The sequence below is a fragment of the Bufo bufo genome, chromosome 3, assembly GCF_905171765.1.
Source record: "Bufo bufo chromosome 3, aBufBuf1.1, whole genome shotgun sequence".
NCBI lineage: Eukaryota > Metazoa > Chordata > Amphibia > Anura > Bufonidae > Bufo > Bufo bufo.
The window spans coordinates 551,449,571-551,474,605 of NC_053391.1; the positions used below are offsets into that span (position 1 = coordinate 551,449,571).

At 43.1% G+C, this 25,035-nt stretch overlaps 1 protein-coding gene across 3 annotated transcripts in view; it reads left to right on the forward strand.

Annotated features, from left to right (window-relative positions):
* LRCH1 (leucine rich repeats and calponin homology domain containing 1) overlaps positions 1-25,035 on the forward strand; it is a 270,741-nt gene that overhangs the window by 118,972 nt on the left and 126,734 nt on the right. For all 3 annotated transcript variants that reach the window (XR_005777698.1, XM_040425450.1, XM_040425451.1), the window contains exons 3-4: positions 11,609-11,735; positions 18,580-18,685. Coding sequence is in view for 2 of the 3 variants with exons in the window: in XM_040425450.1 (XP_040281384.1) it covers positions 11,609-11,735; positions 18,580-18,685 (233 nt within the window). In the remaining variant the exon portion in view is untranslated. The remainder of the gene's footprint in view (positions 1-11,608; positions 11,736-18,579; positions 18,686-25,035) is intronic.

The following is a 25,035-nucleotide window of genomic DNA, read 5'->3' on the forward strand; positions in this document are numbered from 1 at the left end:
TGGCAGCAGCACATTCGAAGTTTGGACAGGGCCATGTCTACCGTTATGTAGTATCCCCTCGTCTTTTAACAATAGTCTAGGATGGAGGAGACCAATTGCTGGAGTTTTGGGAGAGGAATGTTGTCCCATTCTTGTCTGATGTAGGATTTTAGTTGCTCAACAGTCCTGTTTTTTTTTTTGCCGGATTTTCATTTCATGAAGCACCAAATGTTTTCTATTGGTGAAAGGTCTGGATGCAGTTTGGCCAGTTCAGCACCAGGACTCCTCTTCTGTGATGCCATGCTGTTGTGATGGGTGCTGTATGTGTTTTAGCTAGGGCTGCACGATAAATTGAAAAAGTAATCGAATCGCGATAATCGGCATATGGCGATTTGGCCGACCGAAAATGCAGCGATTATATATGAAGGGGCCCCGCGCACATAACTGGCTTTGTGTGTAAAGTATTTTACTAGTGTGTGAAACAAGCTCTCTCCTATTGATAACATGGCCAGCCTCTGTACTCACTGTCACTATGAATGCACTGCAGCTAACGGCAGCGAGCGGGCCGGCCGGCACGTGACTGACGTCACTTAGTAACGCTGCTTCCTGAAGTGGGAGGAGCGTTACTAAGTGACGTCAGTCACACGCCGGCTGGCCAGCTCGCTGCCGTTCGCTGCAGTGCATTCATAGTGACAGTGAGTACAGAGGCTGGCCATGTTATCAATAGGAGAGAGCTTGTTTTACACACTAGTAAAATACTTTACACACAAAGCCAGTTATGTGCGCAGTTTAGGACACATGAGGGGACACATAGGGCCATGAGGGGGACCAGCATAAGATGCTATATGTCTTATGCTGCCCCCCCCATGGCCCTATGTGTCATAGCACACATCGCCTATAACAGCGTCCTCCACAGATCCCACCCCATAACAGCGTCCTCCACAGATCCCCCCCATAACAGCGTCCTCCACAGATCCCCCATAACAGCGTCCTCCACAGATCCCCCACATAACAGCGTCCTCCACAGATCCCCCACATAACAGCGCCCTCCACAGATCCACCCCATAACAGCGCCCTCCACAGATCCACCCCATAACAGCGTCCTCCACAGATCCACCCCATAACAGCGTCCTCCACAGATCCACCCCATAACAGCGTCCTCCACAGATCCACCCCATAACAGCGTCCTCCACAGATCCACCCCATAACAGCGTCCTCCACAGATCTACCCCATAACAGCGTCCTCCACAGATCCACCCCATAACAGCGTCCTCCACAGATCCACCCCATAACAGCGTCCTCCACAGATCCACCCCATAACAGCGTCCTCCACAGATCCACCCCATAACAGCGTCCTCCACAGATCCACCCCATAACAGCGTCCTCCACAGATCCACCCCATAACAGCGTCCTCCACAGATCCCCCACAACACAGCGTCCTCCACAGATCCCCCACAACACAGCGTCATCCACAGATCCCCCACAACACAGCGTCATCCACAGATCCCCCACAACACAGCGTCATCCACAGATCCCCCACAACACAGCGTCATCCACAGATCCCCCACAACACAGCGTCATCCACAGATCCCCCACAACACAGCGTCATCCACAGATCCCCCACAACACAGCGTCATCCACAGATCCCCCATAACAGTGCCATCCACAGATCCCCTATAAGTATGTCATACCCAGCCGCGTCAGCGGCTCATATGGGAAAATCCAAGCAAATAGACCTCTAGCACAATTCCCTTTAAAATATCGCATCGCATATCGTTATCACAATTTTTAGGGCCCTAATCGCAATCGCACAAAATTCCCATATCGTGCAGCCCTAGTTTTAGCAATGTCTTTCTAAAATATGAAAGGCCTTCCCTGAAAGAGACGTTGTCTGGATGGGAGCATATGTTGTTCTAAAACCTCTATATTGATGGTGCCTTTCTAGATGTGCCATAGGCACTAATACAACCCCATACCATCAAAGATGTAGGATTTTGAACTGATAAGCTGGATGGTCCCTCTCCTCTTTAGTTGGCAGAACACGGTGTCCATGATCTCCAATATTATGTACTGTAGATGGTGGGATATTCAAAGTCTTCACAATTTTATGTTAAGGAACATTTTTCTGAAATGGTTCACAATTTTTAGACACATTTTTTTCACAGATTGGAGAATTTCTGCCTATCTTTTCTTCTGAATGACTCTGCCTCTCTAACATGCTCTTCTTATACCCAGTCATGTGACTTAAGAACTAATTGCTCCCTAGCTGTTTTTATTAGTATAACTTACTCTTCCAGACTTTTGTTGCCCTGGTCCCAACGTTTTTTTGAGATTCATTTCTACCATCAAGTTTTGAATTAGTAAATTTTTTATGAAGTGGTAAAATGTCTCACTTTCAACATCTGATATGTGTTCTATGATCTATTGTGAATAAAATATGGGTCTGTGCAGATCTAAAACTTTTTTTTTTTTTGACTTGGGGTTGTACTCAACAGACAATACATAATAATGTCATATATAAAAGCCTAGTGCAGAGACTAGTGTATAAGGCTATCAGCCTGTTGGTCACTCATAGATTTAGATGCTCTGGTTTCCTAATATAATATACCGCACTTAGTGCTGTTCGTTCCAGGGTAATAAACTGTACATCCTACAAAAATAATAAACATGAAATGTTGCTCAAGATTGTGTCAAAAATACTGTAGCTTGCACAATGTTATAGAGGACATCGTTGTCTTGAGAGTCTCTATACTAATGGCAGTGGAAGAGTAGCAGCAAAGTGGAACAGATTCTAACAAATCACATTGTTACGGTCCCTCAGGTGACTGATGTCAGGAAATCAAGGAGATTGGCTGAGCGTGGAGGAATCTAACAGCCTCCTTGATTTCTCTTGATTCAGTGTTGATAGGGTTAATGACCACTTCCCTTTTTTCAGCTGTTGCTCAGTGGTCATCACTTCTACCCTTTATAGTCTGACCCCACCCTTATGACTATGCGGTAGATAGCTTCATTTGGGTTTGGCTGAGCTGGTGTGAGTTTGCTTCTGGTGTTCCTTGTCGTCCGTCTCTATAGAAGTTAAGTGTCGAGTTTGTTTGTGTTGGTTATCTTCTCTGTTGTTTGTATCTGGGCCTGAGACAGAAACTTCAATTCGTCCATCTTGGGAGGAATGGGTTGTCTGTGGTCCTAACCTTTTCCAGGGCCTTATAGGGATATAAAGGCCTAGGTATCCTGCATATGAATATTCCTACCTTCAAGGTCTATTCATATTGATAGATAGTTAGGGCCTGGATTAGGGTTGTCTAGGAGGTGACCGGTTTCTTCCCTAGTTTCCAGGCCCAGTTACTGTTCCCCTCCCTCCTGTGTTCAGTGTGAAGTTTCCCCTCCACACTGATCGTGACATTATCTACCGCCCAAATAAACCGCCATTTCGTTCAGGTCAGTGCAGTTATGGATCCTATGTCTGCACTGGTCGAACAGCTGCAGAGACTGTCTTTGGAGGTAGCTGACCTCCGCGCGACAGTCTTACGGATTCAGAGACCACAGGCGGCTGGTTCCGATGGTGGATACGAGGCCTGCCCTGAACCTAAGGTTGCCCTCCTGGACAGATTTTCTGGGGGTAGTGACAATTTCATTCGGTTCAGGAAATCGTGTAAGTTTTACTTTAAGCTGCTTCCATACTCTTCTGGGGATGAGTGTCAACGTGTGGGTATGATCATTTCTTTGCTTAAGGATGATGCACAGTCTTAGGCTTTTTCTCTGCTGACCGGATCACCATCCCTCCAGTCGGTAGATGAATGTTTTAGAGCCTTGGGTCTTATTTATAATGACCCTGATCGGATCTCTGAGGCTGAGACCGTTACGTTGTTTACGGCAGGGAGAACGCTCTGCAGAAATCTATTGCTCTGAATTTAGGAGATGGGCTACGGATACAGAGTGAAATGATCCTGCTCTCCGTAGCCAGTTCTGTCAGGGTCTATCTGAGGGACTGCAGGACGTGTTGGCCTTTCATGAAAAACCGAAGTCATTGGAAGCAGCTATGTCCCTTGCTGGACGTCTGGATAGACGCTTGAGGGGTAGATCTAAGGGTCCTCACCCTCAGGACGTACTGTCAAATAAGGTGGCGGCTTCCTTAGACACTTATGGTAAAGAGACACCTGTGTTTATGCCCTGTGAGGAGCCTATGCAGTTGGGGGGAGCTACTCCTGGGACTGCTGGTAAGAGCTCTGGTCAGATGAAGGGAGTCTGTTTTTATTGTGTAAAAAAGGGATAATTCGTGAATATTTGTCCGTACATTCAGCGTCAAGGTGTAAGCAAAAAAAAAAAACACGCTTAATCCCCAAATTACTATTGGTAATGTGTGGGTGGGGAGCAAGAAAACTTACTTTTGTCATTTATTGGTAGTACCTGATTTCTCCTGTCTGCCGAGGTGGGGCTACAGTCAAAAACTGTGGAAATCCAGATATTTATGGACAGTGGGGCTGGGGTTAACCTGATTGATGTACAGTCTGTTCGTATTCATGGGTTGACTACTAGTGCACTAGAGAAAAGCATTTCTGTCTTTGCAATTGATTCTGCACCTCTTATCTAAAAATGCCTGTCGCAGGTGGTAAATGACATCCATTTAAGAGTGGGTGATTTCCATCAGGAATCTGTCTCGTGTTATGTGTTGGAGGGTCTCCCTGCTCCAATGGTTTTGGGCTTAACATGGTTAAGCAAACATAACCCTACCATCGACTGGCAAGCGAGACAGATTCTCGTTTGGAGTGATTTTTGCATGGACAACTGTCTTAATGCGTCTTTCTCTGTTGTCACCACTAAAACTGTACCCTCGTTCATTTCAGAATTTTCTGATGTGTTTTCTGAGAGTGGTAACCAGGAGTTACCCCCACAGATGAAGCAAAAGCTGTAAAAACGTTATTTAATCCCCTGCTGGCGTGCTTCTCTAGTCAGGCTTGAAGTCACAGAGGCAGCGGCCTCCTTGCTTCAAGTCAAGGTAACCACGTCCCCTTCCCTGCCCCTACGCTGTGACTAACTGCGCTTATGCACGAGAGTTCGGCTGGCTTTGCCGAACAGCCGGCTGTCAGTCACAGAGAAGGGGCAGGGAAGGGGGCGTGGTTACCTTGACTTGAAGCAAGGAGGACGCTGCCTCCTTGACTTCAAGCATGTGTGGAGAAGCGCGCCATGCAGGGGATAAAAGAACGTTTTTACAGCTTTTGCTTCATCTGCTTTCAGGAAGAAAATGATTGTTACAAACCATGCTGCTGGCTACTCTAAGGTACTGCTGCCGGCTTGGGATGTTTGTTGAAGGTGACAGGTTACCTTTAAGCTTAAGATACCTTCTTAGAAGTTGGGCCCAAGATTTATTGGTCCATATAAGATCACTGCCATTGTTAACCCTGTAGCCTTCCGTCTTGAACTTCCTCAGGCTTTGAAAATTCACAAGTCGTTGTTCAAGAAATGTGTCAAGCCTGTTGAGCCGTCCTCCTTTCCTCCCGCTCCTGTCATGGTGGACGGTAATTTCGAATTTCAAATCAGCAGGATTGTGGACTCCCGAGTTCTCTGTAGATCCCTCCAGTATCTCGTCCACTGGAAGGGTTACGGACCAGAGGAGAGGATGTGGGTTCCAGCGGCCGATGTTAATGGGAATCGTCTGGTGAAGGCCTTTCACAGAGCCCATCCTGATATGGTCGGTCCTGGGTGCCCAAAGGTCACCCGTAGAAGGGGGGGGGGGGGTACTGTCACAGTCCCTCAGGTGACTGATGTCAGGGAATCAAGGAGATTGGCTGAGCGTGGAGGAATCTAAAAGCCTCCTTGATTTCACTTGAGTCATTGTTGATAGGGTTAATGACCACTTCCCTTTTCTCAGCTGTTGCTCAGTGGTCATCACTTCTACCCTTTATAGTCTGACCCCACCCTTCTGACTATGCGGTAGATAGCTTCATTTGGGTTTGGCTGAGCTGGTGTGAGTTTGCTTCTGGTGTTCCTGCTCATCCGTCTCTACAGAAGTTAAGTGTCATGTTTGTTTGTGTTGGTTATCTTCTCTGTTGTTTGTATCTGGGCCTGAGACAGAGAATTCCATTTGTCCATCTTGGGAGAAATGGGTTGTCTGTGGTCCTAACCTTTTCCAGGGCCTTATAGGGATATAAAGGCCTAGGTATCCTGCATATGAATATTCCTACCTTCAGAGTAGGGTTGTCTATGAGGTGACCTGTTTCTTCCTTAGTTTCCAGGCCCAGTTACTGTTCCCCTTCCCTCCTGTGTTTATTGTGGAGTTTCCCCCCCACACTGATCGTGACACACATCCATACACTATGGAAGATATTAAATCTGTAGCATGTCCATTCTTTCTGTAGATTTTATTCTTTGCCACTGTAAAATGCACAACAAATTTTCTCTGCCCTGCTTGGATGTACCCTTACATTATCAGCAATTTTTCTTAAAAAGTAGTAGTAAACTGCACTCACATCACTGGAAAGGCTACACGTACTGGTTTAAACGCAGGAATTCTAAAATACTAATTCTCAAATTTCTCAAAAAATATCCATTAATACTTTCATTACGTAATATGGACATTACAAATAGACAAATAGACTGCCAGCAAATATGGTTTACCACCGGTAACATTGTGACTGTCACCCGTGCAGTTGTAATACCAAGCAACCACTCTTGAACGGTCGCTGGGTGAGAGGCAGACTATCTGTATGCTATACCTGTGAGCTTGCTCCATTGTAAACCATTATGGTTTGTAATGTTCATACTGCTGGGAACCGGTATTAACCTGTACGTGAACTATCAAGTATGACCTTTCCAGCGGCACAATAGATTTAGTTTACGTTTTCTAAATGCTACTTTTTTACCATACATGCTGGTTCTTAGTCATGGAATGTGTAGCCTTGATATGCAATCAACAATATACAGTATTTGTTTTACAGAGTGTTTCCATTACTGTATAATGTATTTTGATGCATCCTTACACTGTTTTTAACCAAGCTGTTTATTTAAAACTAGGATTGTGTAAATTCTTCTACAGCAAATATTGTATCTCAGCCCTTCTAGATAAAACCACACATTTTTGAAATGCCTCCACTTAAGCAACACAGAAAATGTATAACGTATACCGTGTTCCCATCCGAGAAATTGAATCTGAGGACCCATACTTTTAGGTTTAAATTTATCACTTAACTTGTGTACTTCTTGATGCTGCACGAATACAGTATATAATAAATTAGTAAAGCCCACAGCTAAGGCTAAGGTTCACTTCTGCGCTAAAATACAGATTTTTTTTTGGGTTCCAGCAAAGGTACAGAAAAGTGGAATCGCTGGATCTGGCATATGCCAGACAATGTTAGCGCCCAATGGATTCCATAATGAGGCATGTCAGATTTTCTGCATAGATACCTGCATTTTGCCAGACAAGATACTGCTGCATGTAATGGTGCAGCTATACATTGTACATATAACTAATCTGGCTACAGTCTACATAGAACATACAAAAAATACAGCCATATACTGTATTACTATACACACAAACAGGGGTATAAGCAGCACTGTCATAATAAAGCCTAGAAAAATAGTTGACATACAAATTACCGTATTGTTCGGATTGTAAGACGCATCGGACTATAATTGCACCCCAGGTTTGGATAACTAAAAAAATTTTGAAAAAAATATTTTCTACCTATTCAACCTTCCCTGGTGGTTTCATGAAGTAGAGGGCCCCTTCATCAGGCATGACACAACAGTTCTACACAACAGTTATAAAAACATGCACAGATATGTGTATGTATTCATATATACACACATACATACAAAACACCATGGGTCACAGGTCAGGGGTGATTGAGCTCCTTCAATAAAGCACATTTTAATAAAGCATTTAAAAAAGGACTGGTATAATTAGTATAAGTAAAATAAAATTTAAAACATGCTTGAAAAAAAAATAAAAGAATAAGAATAAAGAACCACCGAGTGTATACCCATAAGTCCCTTTTCAGCTGGCTTAGGTCACAGCATTATCTCTACAACATCAAGAGATATAGCTGTTAGAAATTGGTTTGGGAGTGAAAGCAGAGGAAACCTGCTTTCACTTTAACCTTTTATAATTTCTGACATGATTTTTTAGCAGCGATATCTCCGGATGTAGTTGATAATGCTGTGATTCTGATCTTGATTTAAAGCTTAGACAGCTTTCAGACAAGACCAGAACCATATCTAGTTGCTCTCGATCCAGAAATATGAGTGGTTAAAGAAGCACTCCCCCTCACCCTGCTGCCCGAGCTCAGCAAACAGTGAGAGTTCTCTGCGGAACGCATCAAGGTTGCCTAGACAACCTTGGCCCGCTTTGGCCCCGACAAGCCCTCAAGCACTGAAATAGTGCTCAAGGGCCCTGATGATGAATAAGACATGGGGTCAGTACATAACCAGAGTGACTGCAGACTATAAGATATGGGCACTTTTTAGAAAAATGTTTTCTTGCTAAAAGACTGAGTCTTATAGTCCAAAAAGGGGTATATGACTAAAAATGTAAAGAACACTGTAAAAGTATACCCTTAAATAGTACCACCATACTGTACATCTAAATAATGGAGCATCCATATGCTGTTATTAAAAATAAAACCACAGTACTGCCATATACTGCCCATTAGGTGTGGGCGATATAGGCGATATGAGATATAAATTTGTGCCACGATATGGATTTTGTGCATATCGCCTATATCGCCGGACCGCGATATGATTGCACTCTCGGCACGCACCATGTTCTCCTGAGCCGGCACAGTGGAGAAGGAGGGAGTCCCTCCCTCCCCACTGTGCGCGGCTGCCGCTGACCACCAATGAGAACAGAGTAGGAGGGGACGGACTGTGGCCCATGAATGTGCCGGCCATATAACTGATCGGAGCCTCAGCATCACACTGCTGGGACTCCGATCGGTTACCATGGCAGCCAGGAGTCACGCTACTGAAGTCCTGGCTGCCATGGTATGTTAGTGAGCAGCATTATACTCACGTGCGCCGTGGCCGCCGGTCGCTCCTTCTTCTGTCTGTGCGGCGCATTGCTAATGCTTATAGCATTAGCAATGCGCCGCACAGACCTATGAGAAGGAGCGCCCGGCAGCCACGGAGCACGTGAGTATAATGCTGCATGGTATTGCGACTGGGTGGAACTGGTGACTTGGGTGTCCTGTTTTTGGTGATTGATGGCAGTCCCAGGGTTCAAACCCACATTGATCAATCATTTATCACCTATTCATTGGATAGGTGATAAATTCTTCTGGCAGGAATACCCCTATAAGTTATTTATTTTATAACAAAATGATCGTGTCTCAGCTACTATTTTATTAATTTTTTATTTACTTTATTTTTTTGTTTTGTTTTTTTTTTTACCTTGAAACTTCTTACATGCCATAAAGATTTATAGTTTTCATCTGGTGGCAATGGGGCTGGGAACCACACTGATTGCCAGAATGAAGAAAAACTGGCTCTCATAAGTGACCCTTTGGCTTTCTTCTGCAGAGATCCCGCATCCCTGAAGATTTCCAAGCTAAGGTTGACGGGCCTCTTATAGACGCTAATGGGATGGTAATGGACGTGTGCATAGTCTCCATGGATTGTAGCCACAGATTTAGCATTGCTGAATGATAATAATCACTTATTTCAATAAGCAAAAGTAATATAAATTTACAAAAAAGAAAATCCCCTGATGTCATACAGTGAGGAACAGAAGTATTTGAACACCCTGCGATTTTGCAAGTTCTCCTACTTAGAAATCATGGAGGGGTCTGAAATTCACATTGTAGGTGCATTCTCACTCTGAGAGACAGAATTTAAAAAATAAATTCAGGAAATCACATGTATTTGTCTTGTACTGCTGAACATAAGTATTTGAACACCTGAGAAACAGCAAGAATTCTGGCTCTCAAATACCTGTTACTGTGCCTTTGAAAAGTCCACCTCTATTCCACTCATTAATCTAACTTGGTAGCACCTGGCTGAGCTCTTTAAAGACCCCTGTCTACCCCACAGTCAGTCAACTACTACCATGGGCAACACCAAAGAGCTGTCAAAAGACACCAGAGACAAAATTGTGGACCTCCACAAGGCTGTAAAGGGCTACGGGGCAATTGCCAAGCAGCTTGGTGAAAATAGATCAACTGTTGAAGCAATTGTTAGAAAATGGCAGAGGCTAAAGACAGTCTCCCTTGCACTGGGGCTCCATGCAAGATCTCACCTCGTGAGGTATCACTGATGATAAGAAAGGTGAGGAATCAGCCCAGAACTTCAAGGGAGGAGCTGGTCAATGACCTGAAGAGAGCTGGGACCACAGTTTCAAAGGTCACTGTTCGGTAGAACACTACGCCGTCATGGTTTCAAATCATGCATTGCATGGAAGGTTCCCCTGCTCAAGTCATCACCTGTCCAGGCCCGTCTGAAGTTTGCCAATGACCATCTGGATGATCCAGAGGAGGCATGGGAGAAAGTCGTGTGGTCAGATGAGACCAAAGTAGAACTTTTTGGTCTAAACTTCACTCGTCGTGTTTGGAGAAAAAAGAAGGATGAGTTGCATCCCAAGAACACCATCCCTACTGTGAAGCATGGGGGTGGTAACATCATACTTTGGGGGTGCTTTTCTGCGAAGGGGACAGGACGACTGCACTGTATTAAGGAGAGGATGAATGGGGCCATTTATTGTGAGATTTTGAGCAACAATCTCCTTCCCTCAGTCAGAGCATTTAAGATGGGTTGTGGCTGGGTCTTCCAACATGACAACGACCCGAAGCACACAGCGAGGATAACCAAAGAGTGGCTCCGTAAGAAGAATATCAAGGTTCTGGAGTGGCCTAGCCAGTCTCCAGACCTAAATCCAACAGAACATCTTTGGAGGGAGCTGAAACTCCGTGTTGCTCAGCGACAGTCCCGAAACATGACAGATCTAGAGGAGATCTGTGTGGAGTGGGCCAAAATCCCTGTTGCAGTGTGTGCAAACCTGGTCAAGAACTACAGGAAACGTTTGACCTCTGTAATTGCAAACAAAGGCTTCTGTACCAAATATTAACACTGATTTTCTCAGGTCTTCAAATACTTATGTTCAGCAGTGCAAGACAAATAAATTCTTTAAAAATCATACAATGTGATTCCCTGATTTTTTTTTTTTTTTAATTCTGTCTCTCAGAGTGGGAATGCACCTACAATGTGAATTTCAGACCCCTCCATGACTTCTAAGTGGGAGAACTTGCAAAATCGCAGGGTGTTCAAATACTTCTGTTCCTCACTGTATGTCATGTGTTTTGTTTTATTTTATGATATCATACATTGATTGTTTGGTTGTTATAATGAAAAGATGAATCTGCACAACATTCAGAGCTGTCTTGTGGGAAGCCTCCTAGAAGTATTCCACACGTTCTCGCACATAGCTCTTTTTGTAGGCCTTTTCTTCCTCCCACACACTAATTCTTCGCTGTATATAGAGATTTGGCTGTGAAACACTCTTCACATCGCTCTCTTGGACACTGTTCAGCTGCACTTTTGAAAACACGAGGGACCTTGCAGCTTTTTTTAAAAGGACTTTATGAAACACCTAAGAAAATTACAGCTTGATGAAGAATACTACCATTTTCTTTCTTTTTTTTTCCAGCCGAAATCAACTCTCCTCATTGCCAACCTGCATATGTGGTCTTCCCCTAAAAGTCTTAATCGCAAGTAATAATAAGCTTGGATTTCTGCCAGAGGAAATAGGTCAACTACAGCAGTTAATGGAGCTGGTATGTCACTAAATATAACATTTGTATTCCTCAGTTGCATTTTATTTTATTTCTTTCTTTTTGGGGGGAGTTGTAACCTAAAGCTGATGTGTGGGATCTAAGGTGAGCCAGATTTATCCAAGCCCGTGGGATACTGTGAACTTTATCTAATGACTTAAAAATTGGTACTTTCTTAGTGCAAAAAACTGAAATCTGGCAGCGAAGCAGCTGAAAGACCTTTGGAAAATCACTTAGTGAAAAAGATTTATTAAAATGAAAAGGCCAAAGTGACAGCAGTGAATTTGTCACAAATTACTATAATGCTTGAACTGAAAAGCAGCATTACAAGACCGGCAGCACATAGTAATCATGTAGGATGCACCCGACTGTGCCAGTGTTCTTGGTCTTGTAGATGACATAAGGGGCATGGTGACGTGTCTTAATATAGTAATTGTCATTCTGCTAGTATACTAGCCAATTAAATCTGTATATACATATATGTATTTTGTAACCACTCTTAGGCCCCTTTCACACGAGCGAGTTTTGCGCGCGGGTGCAATGTGTGACTGGAACGCATAGCACCCGCACTGAATCCTGACCCGTTCATTTCAATGGGTCTGTGTACATGAGCGTTGTTTTTCACGCATCAGTTCTGCGTTGCGTAAAAATCGCAGCATGTTCTATATTCTGCGTTTTTTACGCAGCCCTGGCCCCATAGAAGTGAATGGGGCTGCGTGAAAAACAAATTGCATCCGCAAGCAAGTGCAGGTGCGATGCGCTTTTCACTGATGGTTGCTAAGAGATGTTGTTTGTAAACCTTAAAGGGATTCTGTCATCAGAATTTAGGCCTATAAGCTAAACATATGGCGATGTCCCTAGTAATACACAGAATCCTAAAGTGAGTTTATCAAATGCCCCTGTGGCTCTATAATTGTAAAAAACAGGTTTATATTACCTGTCACTCACTGCAAAATGTGTCCAAGGGGACGTCTCATGGTGAAGGGTGCCCGGCTGCAGCCATCTCGTTTAGGTGCCCAGCGCCGCCTTGTGAAGTGAAATCGCCGCCCTCCTTTCATTAGAGCCGCCTACCTCAGTTCATCGCCGCCTCTGTAAAGTCCGCTCTCCTCAGCCAGATCCCGCAGGTTCGGGCGAAGTGCGCCGGCCGGCGCATGCGCACTTCGCTAAACGAGGCCGCTGCCAGTAGTCTGCACGGGCGCATCAGGTTATACCTAGTGCGCACGCGCGGGATCTGGCTGAAGCGAGCGGACGTTAGAGAGGCAGTGATGACGTGAGGTAGGCAGATCTAATGAAAGGAGGGCGGCGATTTCACTTCACAAGGCGGCGCTGGGCACCTAAACGAGATGGCTGCAGCCGGGCACCCTTCACCATGAGACACATTTTGCAGTGAGTGACAGGTGATATAAACCTGTTTTTTACAATTATAGAGCCACAGGGGCATTTGATAAACTCACTTTAGGATTCTGTGTATTACTAGGGACATCGCCATATGTTTAGGTTATAGTTCTGATGACAGAATCCCTTTTAAGTTTTTTATCATGCGCGTGAAAAACGCATCAAAACGCAGTGCACCCGCGTGGAAAAAACTGAACAGCTGAACGCAATAGCAGACAAAACTGACTGAACTTGCTTGCAAAATAGTGCGAGTTTCACTGAACACACCCTGAATGCATCCGGCCCAAAAACATGACGCCCGTGTGAAAGAGGCCTTATCCCCCTCCTATATCAATTGCATCATTTTACACTCTGGTGTAATTCGTATGTCACATCACTGTTAAGTAAAGCCTTTTCCAGGACTTCATAGATAATTAAATATAAAAGTGTGCTACTGAGCATGTGCCAAATAAAATCAGAGAAAAAAAAATCAGCTACTTTAAATAACCGTCATTAAAAACTAGTTTTCTTTCACTTTATAAGAAGCACCTAGATTTTAGAAGAGGAAAATTAGAAAAAAATTTTTTTCATCAGACCTCAGATCAAACTCCCAATCTTCATCAGACCTCAGATCAGACCCCCACATTAGACCTCAGATCAGATCCTCATATCAGACCTTAGATGAGACAAACATATCAGACCCCATGTCAAACCTCAGATCAGACCCCCAGATCAGATCTCAGATCAAATTCCAATATATATTCCTCTAATGCTGCAGATGGTGCCGCCACTCTGCACATCCATTGGCTCTTCCTGGACTCACTGCTCCCTGGTCTTCTCTGGGCACACACTGCACTGTGACCTGACATCGCACAGAGTCAGGTCATAGTGTGCACACTATATGCAGTCAAGACAGTGCAGTGTGGGCCCGGAGAAGACCAGGGAGCAGTGAGTACAGCCAGCGCTTTACTCACTGCTCCCCGCACCTCCTGCATACTAATGAGCGCATCCATAATGGTAGGTTTCACTAGTATTTGCTTTATGAGATGCAATGCCACTGACCCCCCCCCAGACACACACACTTTTGAGAGAAAAAAGTTCATTTTATAAAGGGAAAAATATGGTAATTTGTGATGTAATCTTATTAGGGCTTGTTCTGCATTGGCTAAAAAAGCAGGATTCTGACGGAACTGAATGGACCCCATTATAGTCAATGGAGTTTGTGTGGTTCCTTTCGGGTCAGTTATATGCCAACCTCAGCACTATTTTTGTTGTGGAGCAGAACAATGGAAATAAATAATGGTGGTGTGAAGTCATCCTTAAAACTAATAACATGTAAACTGTACAGTTTGGGCACCTCTGATCAAAATAACTGTTACTGGGAACAGTTAAGCAAGTTGAAGATAAAATGATCTCCAAAAGGCATAAAGTTAAAGATGAACCACACTTTTCAGCATTCAAAGTGATATCAGTGTATTATTTTGGTTTTGTACAATTTTAGAGGGAAAAAAGGAAAGGAGTACCTTGCAAAGGTATGGGAACCCAAGGAGAATATGAGACCTTAAATAGCCTGTTAGGGTTAAGGCTACTTTCACACTCGCGTTTGGTGCGGATCAGTCTTGTATCTGCACAGACGGATGATCCGCACCGATAATGCAAACGCTTGTATCCGTTCAGAACGGATCCATTTGCATTATTCATTCAAAAAAAAGTCTAAGTCAAAACGGATCCATCTTGACTTACATTGAAAGTCAATGGGGGACAGATCCGTTTTCAATTGCACCATATTGTGTTAGTGAAAAACGGATCCATCCCCATTGACTTACATTGTAAGTCAGGACGGATCCGTTTGGCTCTGCATCGTCAGCCGGTCACCAAAACGCTTCAAGCAGCGTTTTGGTGTCCGCATCAAAAGCGCAACGGAGACCAAACGCAGCCAAACTGATGCATTCTGAGCAGATCCTTATCCATTCAGAATGCATTGGGGCTGAACTGATCAGTTTTGGGCCGCTTGTGAGAGCCCTGAAACGGATCTCACAGGCGGACCCAGAAACGCCAGTGTGAAAGTAGCCTAAGGCTTGTTCACAATCATCGTTAAGAAAGGCCAGGTGATGGGAATTTAAAAGCTTTATAAATACTCAGACTCCTCTAACCTTGTCCCAAAAAACAGCAGCCGGGGGTTCTTCTAAGCAGCTAACACTCAGAATTTACAAGCTGTGATACTTGCCGCAGGGGGCGCTACTAGGCACTAACCATGCAGTGTGCCCAGAGTTTTGCTTTGGGCCCCTTTGCTTTTTTTTGTTATTTTGAAAATGTAACAGATGAAAAAAAAAAAATGTTTCCGTCTTCAACTTGCTTAAAGGGCTTCTGTCACCCCACTAACTGGTTTTTTTTTTTTGGTTACTTATAATCGCTATACTGCGATTTATGCATACATACTGTAATTAATCATTTTGGTTCAGCAGATTATGTTAAAAACGTACTTTTAAAATATGCTAATTACCTTGCTACCAGCAAGTAGGCCGGCTACTTGCTGGTAGCAGCCGCATCCTCCTATCCTAAAGACGCCCCCTCCGCATGTTGATTGACAGGGCCAGCGAACGGGATCTTTCTCTGATGGCCCTGTTTGCATTCAAAATCTGGCGCTCGGCCGCTCCATCCTCAATGCGCCTGCGTCGGGTGTAGATGTGACGTCATCGGCGCAGGCGCATTGAGCATGGAGCGGCCGAGCGAGCGTCCGCCTCTCAGTGCGCCTGCGCCGACTGAAGACAGGTACGGCGCAGGCGCCAGATTTTTAATGCAAACAGGGCCAGCAGACAAAGATCCCGTCCACTGGCCCTGTCAATCAGCATGCGGAGGGGGCGTCTTTAGGATAGGAGGATGCGGCTGCTACCAGCAAGTAGCCGCCCTACTTGCTGGTAGCAAGGTAATTTGCATATTTTAAAAGTACGTTTTTAACATAATCTGCTGAACCAAAATGATTAATTACAGTATGTATGTATAAATCGCAGTATAGGGATTATAAGTAACCAAAAAAAAACAATAAACTGTTTAGTGGGGTGACAGAAGCCCTTTAACTGTTCCCAGTAACAGTCATTTTGACCAGGAGTGCACAAACTTTTGCATTCCACTGTATCTTACCAGTTATAATCACATTATTTATTACTAAGTACATGGAGATATAGACAATGCAGAATAGCATTTTTGGATTAAATAGGATATTTTAAAGGGAATTTGTCATTAACATAAATAGGTGACAGAGACCCTGATTGGAAACATAGGGTCACTTACTATTACTTGGCCAGTGAGAAGCTCCAGCAGGATCTGAGTGCTGGAGTTCTGATATTCATGAGGTGCACCCGGCCTTCCCTTGGATGATTGACAGCTTTTTTTTCCTATACTTTGTATAGGGAAAAAGCTGCTAATCAGCAGCAGGGGTTGGGGGTGCACAGTTGGGAGCTCATAAATATGAGGAATCCCGATCGTGTGCAGTACATTGAATGGACTGCTCACCAGTTATTGTAAGAAACCATCAGGCCTGAAAATAGTAAGTGACCGTTCTTTATAATGAGGGTCTCTATCACTAGTTTATGCTGCACTCAGATAGGGCAGCATAACATTGGTGACATATTCCCTTTAAATGACAACAGTATTTGCAATATTTAAGGTAAAATGTTATTAATGCCTTGGTGAACATGAAATATATTGACAATTGCTTACTATGTCATTCTTATTTTGGACATATAAAACAGGAGGCGATAACGAAAATGCATTTATAATTGTCACAGATCTGCGAGGTCAGTCCTAGTACAGGGAGCACATTATACAGGGTGGGCCATTTATATGGATACACCTTAATAAAATGGGAATGGTTGGTGATATTAACTTCCTGTTTGTGGCACATTAGTATATGTGAGGGGGGAAACTTTTCAAGATGGGTGGTGACCATGGCGGCCATTTTGAAGTCGGCCATTTTGAATTCAACTTTTGTTTTTTCAATAGGAAGAGGGTCATTTGACACATCAAACTTATTGGGAATTTCACAAGAAAAACAATGGTGTGCTTGGTTTTAACGTAACTTTATTCTTTCATGAGTTATTTACAAGTTTCTGACCACTTATAAAATGTGTTCAATGTGCTGCCCATTGTGTTGGATTGTCAATGCAACCCTCTTCTCCCACTCTTCACACACTGATAGCAACACCGCAGGAGAAATGCTAGCACAGGCTTCCAGTATCCGTAGTTTCAGGTGCTGCACATCTCGCATCATCTGAAGGCAATCGTCTATGCTGTGAAGATACGAGATGTGCAGCACCTGAAACTACGGATACTGGAAGCCTGTGCTAGCATTTCTCCTGTGGTGTTGCTATCAGTGTGTGAAGAGTGGGAGAAGAGGGTTGCATTGACAATCCAACACAATGGGCAGCACATTGAACACATTTTATAAGTGGTCAGAAACTTGTAAATAACTCATGAAAGAATAAAGTTACGTTAAAACCAAGCACACCATTGTTTTTCTTGTGAAATTCCCAATAAGTTTGATGTGTCAAATGACCCTCTTCCTATTGAAAAAACAAAAGTTGGATTCAAAATGGCAGACTTCAAAATGGCCGCCATGGTCACCACCCATCTTGAAAAGTTTCCCCCCCACATATACTAATGTGTCACAAACAGGAAGTTAATATCACCAACCATTCCCATTTTATTAAGGTGTATCCATATAAATGGCCCACCCTGTACTATATAGCACATACTGTAACTGCTGCAGAAGGTGGACCCTCCTGACCACCACCGATTGATATAAGAGAGGTTTTCAGAAATTTTATAACTGATGACGTATCCTCTAGTTAGGTCATCCATCAGTATCTGATCGGTGGGGGTCCAACACTCAGGATCCCCGCCAATGCACTGGCACTCGCAAGTAGCGCTGCGTCCTACTCTTTGCTTATCAAGCACAGTGCCGTGCATCGTATAGAGGCTGTGCTTAGTATCGCAGTATCGGAGCTGCGCCTAAGACATGTGACCAGTGAATGTGATGTCATATGGCCTAGGCAAAGTTGAGAGAAGACGCTACTGCGAGTGCTGATGCCTTCTGAAAACAGTTTATGGGCAGGGTTCCCGGGTATGGGACCCTTACTGATCAGATACTGATGACCTATCTCAGAAAACCCCTTTAAATGCCCTCATAGTTTTCTATGCAGTCAAAGTAAACCAATATATACTGGCCAAACTTATGCCAAATATGCCAAACGCGCACACTTCTACAGCTAATGACAGTCTGGAAAGTCTATGCCTTTAGATATATACTGTATGATATCTTTCCAGTGTATCCACCATACATAATCCACAAAAGTGGTGTGACTCTAGTGTTACCTGTAAAATGTGTGTTGATAGTTTACATAACCCAAGAAGGCATTTATCGTAGGGTTTAGTTACTAGTAGCATTTAAGTGTCGTTCATTTTGTTACTACAGGACATCAGCTGCAATGAAATAACATCTTTGCCACATCAGATAGGTCTTCTAAAGTCTTTGCGTGAACTGAATGTAAGAAGAAACTATCTGAAAGTTCTACCTCAGGGTAAGTATTCTAGAGTGTTGTGTGTTCTTATGTATAGTTTCGGTGGGGAGAGGAGAGAAAGACACCTGGCACCATCTTATCGCTTGGGAAAACAAAAGGATTGGGCGTTTAAATTTGACTGGTCTTATTCTTCTCATCCTTCATATCATCTGTCAGAAGGTTGAGAGTTCCCCATACAGATTGGTCCTGTCAAAAACAGTAGGTTCACCGACAGTAGTCTAATGCTTATTGGGCCTTTAAATTCCAGTCCGAATGCTTAGTTGACTAACAGCTGTTCTTCAGACCCCACCATATACACACACTCTCTGGTGGTGGCTTATCTCCTGTGAAAATGCAGAAGTATCTCTCAAGAAAGAGAGCCATCTCCCCAGTGCCAGCTATTGGGAATCGTTTCTTATAAGTCGAGATCCAACTTTCCATCAATTTGACAATGAATTATAGCTAGGCCTTGTCAAATCCCAAGGCTTGTTGGTAAGTCAGATCTTGACTCATAGGAAACAACTTCCAATAGGTGGCCCTGGCGAGATATTTCTCTTTCTTGGAGATATCGCTTTGCACATTCATTTCCCATTGAGCATTGACAACAAGTCTCCATACCAGGGAGTACTTCCAGTAAGTCTCCATATAGGACTGGTCTCTTTAAGGAGATTCAGCTCCTGTCACCTGAATTGGACTGAGCTGCGCCTAGGCAATGTGACCTATGAACATGGCGTCACATTGCCTAGGAAGAGGCCTAAGCGCTCACTGGAGCACCACAGCCTTTTCATACAGATTCCCAGGACCCCCGCTAATCGCATATTGATGACCCATCCTCAGTACTGGTCAAATATAAAAATTTCAGCAAATCCCTTTTTTAAATATGACAGTTAGAATATTAATCAATGACTAATACTGGCGCATGTTCCTAACAGTTCAGGCAGCAAAATACCTGACATTTTTAAAGCAAACCTATAGCAGAAGGTTTTTCAAATGATTAATATTAGGCTACTTTTACACCTGCGGATCCGTCTGGTATCTGCACAGATGGATCCGCACCTATAATGCAAACGCTTGTATCCGTTCAGAACGGATCCGTTTGCATTACCATGAAAAAAAAAACAAAAAAAAAAACTAATCCGTTTTGACTTACATTGAAAGTCAATGGGAGGCGGATCCGTTTTCAATTGCACCATATTGTGTCAGTAAAAACGGATCCGTCCGCATTGACTTACATTGTAAGTCAGGACGGATCCGTTTGGCTCAGTTTCATCAAGCGGACAGCAAAACGCTGCAGGCAACGTTTTGGTGTCGGCCTCCAGAGCGGAATGGAGGCTGAACGGAGGCAAACTGATGCATTCTGAGCGGATCCTTATCCATTCAGAATGCATTGGGGCTACACTGAACCGTTTTGGGCCACTTGTGAGAGCCCTGAACCGGATCTCACAGGCGGACCCAGAAACGGCAGTGTGAAAGCAGCCTTATTCACACATATCTGTGTAAATGGAAGTTATCAAAATGTATTGTGTGCGTGAATTACATGTCTCAATGCAGTGAACAATAACTGGCAATATTATTCCTAATACCAATTTTAATAAGCTTTGCATTTTATATGGTCCTTAAAAAAGGCAAATTAGTTTTACATTGTACAATAGAAACCAACATAAAGATGGTGTACTTGATTACGGGAATGAAATATACATGGTTTTACATTTATCCGCCATGGAAATATTATGTATTGTTATACATTTTTATAATAAAGAAAAAGAGACAGAATTGTGATTTTACATCAGTTTGCATTTAGTGGTTTTGTTGGTAGGTTTGCAAAATGAAATGGAGGCAGTATAAATCTTCATTAAATTCTCTCCCGTGTTATTCTTGGAACAGTCAGAACAATATGAGAGATCTCAGGTTTGACCTGGACTTATCACGTATTTTATTGCGGATATAATTCTAAAAAGTTAAACCATATATACATTTGCTGTCTTTAAGAACACATCTTTTTAGAAAAAAAAATTAAACAGACTCGGAGCAGTTTTTAATTGCATTATTTTAACATATTTTTTCTAACATTGCACAATTGCCAAAGAGCCAAGACGTGTGTTCTATTCAGGCATACTTATAGTGACTATGGGAGTCATTTACTAATCTGAAATATGGCAAAATTAGGCGTATTTCAGGCGCAGATTGTGGCGCAACAGGTAGTTGTACCGCAATCTGCAAGATCTCCCCGCTCACGCCAGGTCTAAAATTGTGGCAGTAGTGTGGGCGGGCGGGGAAGGGTCTGCCAGACCCGTCTCATTTACCATTTTCTCATGTGGTATAAAGAAGAAATAAACTTGCGGCACTTACCAAGTCCCTTTGCAGCTTGTTTATTCGCATTAAAACATGGCCACTGGTCCGGGCACTCACTCAGCTCAGGCGACGGCTGTTTCGCACTAACCGCACTTCACCTGGCCTCCCACGTGATGGCGTCATCGCGCACAACTCTTTATGCCACGTATGACGTCATCACTATGACAACGATACACAAACATTTATTTAAAAACAAAGCACCATTACACATATTGCTAAATGAAAACTCCTAAATCGTTCTCATCATTAAAGCCTAGAGGCCCCATTGCATTTGTTTAAAAGAGGCTTCTTTTTGAAGTAGTGAACGATGTCTATCTCCTCCATTTTTTAATGCTCCTACTATTTCTATTCCTGCACATGTGAGGATGTCACCATCTCCCCCATGTGCTTCTTTGACATGTTCTATCTAGGACCGTGATCCAGTCCCTGTCTCTATCTTGTCTTTAATGGTCTTACTTCTTCTAAAACTAATCAAGGGTAGATTTTTAGTTTTTTCTTTTAAATCCTCATCAAAGGCAAGTATATGCCAATTATTTAAGATGGCTTTCCTTATGGTCTCTGCCATAGGTGTATACTTAAAGGTAAACGCTGCTCTCTCATTTTTCCCTTTTACTTGTTTATTATTTATTTTCTCTCCTTGATCTCTCTCTTTCTCTCACTGCCTTCAAAAATGAACTACCAATTATTTTCTCAGGGTAACCCCTCTCTAGGAGTCTTCTCTTTAAATCTTTGGACTGATGTATAAAATCTGTGTCTTCACTAGCTATCCTTCTCAATCTCTTTACATGTGGGTGGTGGGAGCTCCTGAAGTGCAAGAGGGAATTTGTGGCAGCACGTTTTCTGTATACCTTAGTAACTAATGTTTCTCCTTGTACACTAACTTTTACATCTAGAAATTCCAGTTCTCTGGGATCTATTTTTCTAGTGAACTTCATATTCATGTTATTTTGGGTATTTAGATATTCCACAAATTCCTCATATAATGATTACAATACATCATCAATAAATCTCAAAAAGAGCTTTATATTACTCACAAAAATATTTTTGGTGGTGAATACATATTCGTCCTCAAAGGTTGCCAAAAACAAATTTGCGAATATACAGGAAACCGGTGTCCCCATTGCTGTCCCCGTTTTTTGATAATGCTGTACAAATTAGTAGCAAACATAAAGGTGTTATGTGTCAATACAAATCTCGGCTTTGCTCACAAAACCCACATATTCCTCAATTTTATTCTAACATTCCAATATCTTACTGCTTGAACCCCCCAATTCCTGCGGTATTCTTGTATATAAACTCTCCACATCTATATGGTCCCCTTCTTGCCACTGTATATCTCTAATCGCCTTCAAGAAATCATTAGTATCTTTCAAATATGATGGTACCCCTTTTAAAAGGTGTTCTGTAATTGGCCCTATTCCTGACACTATTGGGTGTCCAGGTGGGGTTTCCACCTAATTATGTACTTTAGGTACAAAATACCACATTGGTTTTGTGGTGTATCTGGGGTACAATCTTTCTGCTGTTCTCTCCCTTATCCCTTCCTTTTCCATATATTTCAACAATAAGGACCTTAAAGGGGTTGTCTCATCATGGACAATGGGGGCATATCGCTAGGATATTCCCCCATTGTCTTATAGGTGCGGGTCCCACCGATAGGACCTGCACCTATATCGAGAACGGAGCCCCGCAAGTGAAGGAGGGCGCACTGCGCATGTGCAGCCGCCCTCTATTCATTTTGTATGGGTGTCACGGATGTAGTAGGGGAGAACACCAAACGACAACAAGCTGAACACTTAACTTCTGAGGCTGATGGATGAACAGGACTTCAACTAGAACCACACTCCAGCTCTTCCAAAAACCAAATGAAGCTATCCAGAGCAAGAAATGATGGGTAAAGTCAGACTAAATAGGGGGAGGTAAAGGTCACATGATCCACACCTGAACAGGAGGTGTGGACATACAAGCAACACACAGACAAAGTAAAACCAAAACCAAAAGAGGCTGTCAGATCACTAATGTGCAGATAATCTTTCAGACCTTCTAAAACCTGTCACCGGTGTGACAATCGGTCCGGCGAAAATAGCTGAGCGATGGCTCGGTTATTTCGGTCGGCCCCATAGAAATGAATGGGAACGGGGGCCACGCATGCGCGGTACGCTCCCATTCACTACTTTGGGGAGCCGGCTTGGTGGAGGCCGGACAGGAGTCCTCCAGCCACCACCTTGCGGGGCTCCATTCTCGATATAGGTACCTATAAGACAATGGGGGCATATCCTAGCGATGTGCCCCCATTGTCCATGATGAGACAACCCCTTTAATTGTTTCTGATGTTTTGGGATGCGGTTACTCGTCAATCGTATGTATACTTCCTCATCTTCTAATTGCCTCCTTCACATAGTATTCCTTCCGCATTAACACTATATTGCCTCCCTTATAAGCTGGTTTCGCTATTATATTTTCTTGTTCAATCAGCCACTGTAGGGCTCGTTCCTCCCCCTTGCTGATATTTTTCCTCAACCTGGGGTACATTAAACATCTCACAAGTTGCTACCAGCTAGACACCTTCTTCTCCATCTGTGTTGGTACTGTCTCCCCCTGTAGGTCCAATAATGTATTCACCACATCTTTGTCTACCTGATCCTGTATTTTGCTCACACAGAATCCAAACTCATTTATCACACTTGGTTTTTCTCCCTCTTTTACTTTGGTCTTTTATCGTTTTTATAATATCTGTACAGATTCAGTTTCCTGATAGCTTTGAATAGATCCACTTCAAACTCCACTGGATCTGTATCTCTTCAGTATTTCCCACATCTAGTCTTCTCGCTTCCAAGATACTTGTTTCCTTTTGTAACCTCCTGTTCTGTTTCTTCCCTTTTGATCGCCCCCTTCTGGTCCTTCTTCTAAAGGGGGAACTGTACCTCCAGTTGTTATTTCTCTTCTTATATTAGTAGCGGATGTCATATTATTCAAATCTTCCGAAGCACTTGAATCTGATTCTGTGGCCCAACCATCTGTATTTCTCTTTCTACCTTGTCTTTTTCTCCTATATGTTTTTCTATTCTCTTTCCAATCAAAAACTCTACCATTATAATAATCCTCTTTGTCTCTCAGGAATTTATCTTTCTTTCTCTCTTTGGTTTCTGCTTGTATGGGTATAATTTTCTTTTCCAATTTTTTGAAAAACAACAGCAGTTGGTTGCTGGTCAATATCGCTCCCTTTTTTTGCTCACTCTAGCTCCAGCGTTACTGTCTCATATTCTATTATATTCCTTTTCAAAACCAACTGCATTAACTTAAATGAATGTTCAGCGTGCAGACTTTTCCATTGCTCAGTGAAATCCATATGGTCTTAGTACTGCGACACTTCTTTAAAAACTCTCAAACCTCTCGGTAATCTATTATGAGTTTCATGTGATTGGAATGAGTTAATAGTCCAGAATAAACAAACCTCTTTTTCTGCTTTTACCATTTTCTATGCCTGTTGTAGGCGTAGAAAAAGGTCTAAGGCTACGTCTACACGACAACATTTGTCGCGCGACATTTTGTTGCACTAATGTCGCGCAACAATTTTTATAATGGCAGTCTACGGTGTCGAACTGCAACATGCTGCGACTGTGATGCAACAGTCGCAGAAAATCCATTGCGTCGCAGTTGCAGCATGTTGCATGTTGCAGTGCGACACCATAGACTGCCATTATAAAAATTGTTGCGCGACATTAGTGCAACAAAATGACGCGCTACAAATGTCGTCGTGTAGACATAGCCTAAATGTAAGACAGCTTGGAAGCTGTCTTACATTTAGAACTGGTAGAGGACCCACCGAAGCTATGGAGAGGCCACCGGTAAAACGCCGCTCTTAATAAATGTGCCCCTATATACGAAAGCAAAAAACTGTCTAATATACACTACACACAAAAAGTTAAGGTTATTTGGCTTTCAGGTGAAATTTATGGAAAATCTAAAAAGGTCACGCTACAGTGATAATATATAATGAAAGTAGGGCATTTAAGTAG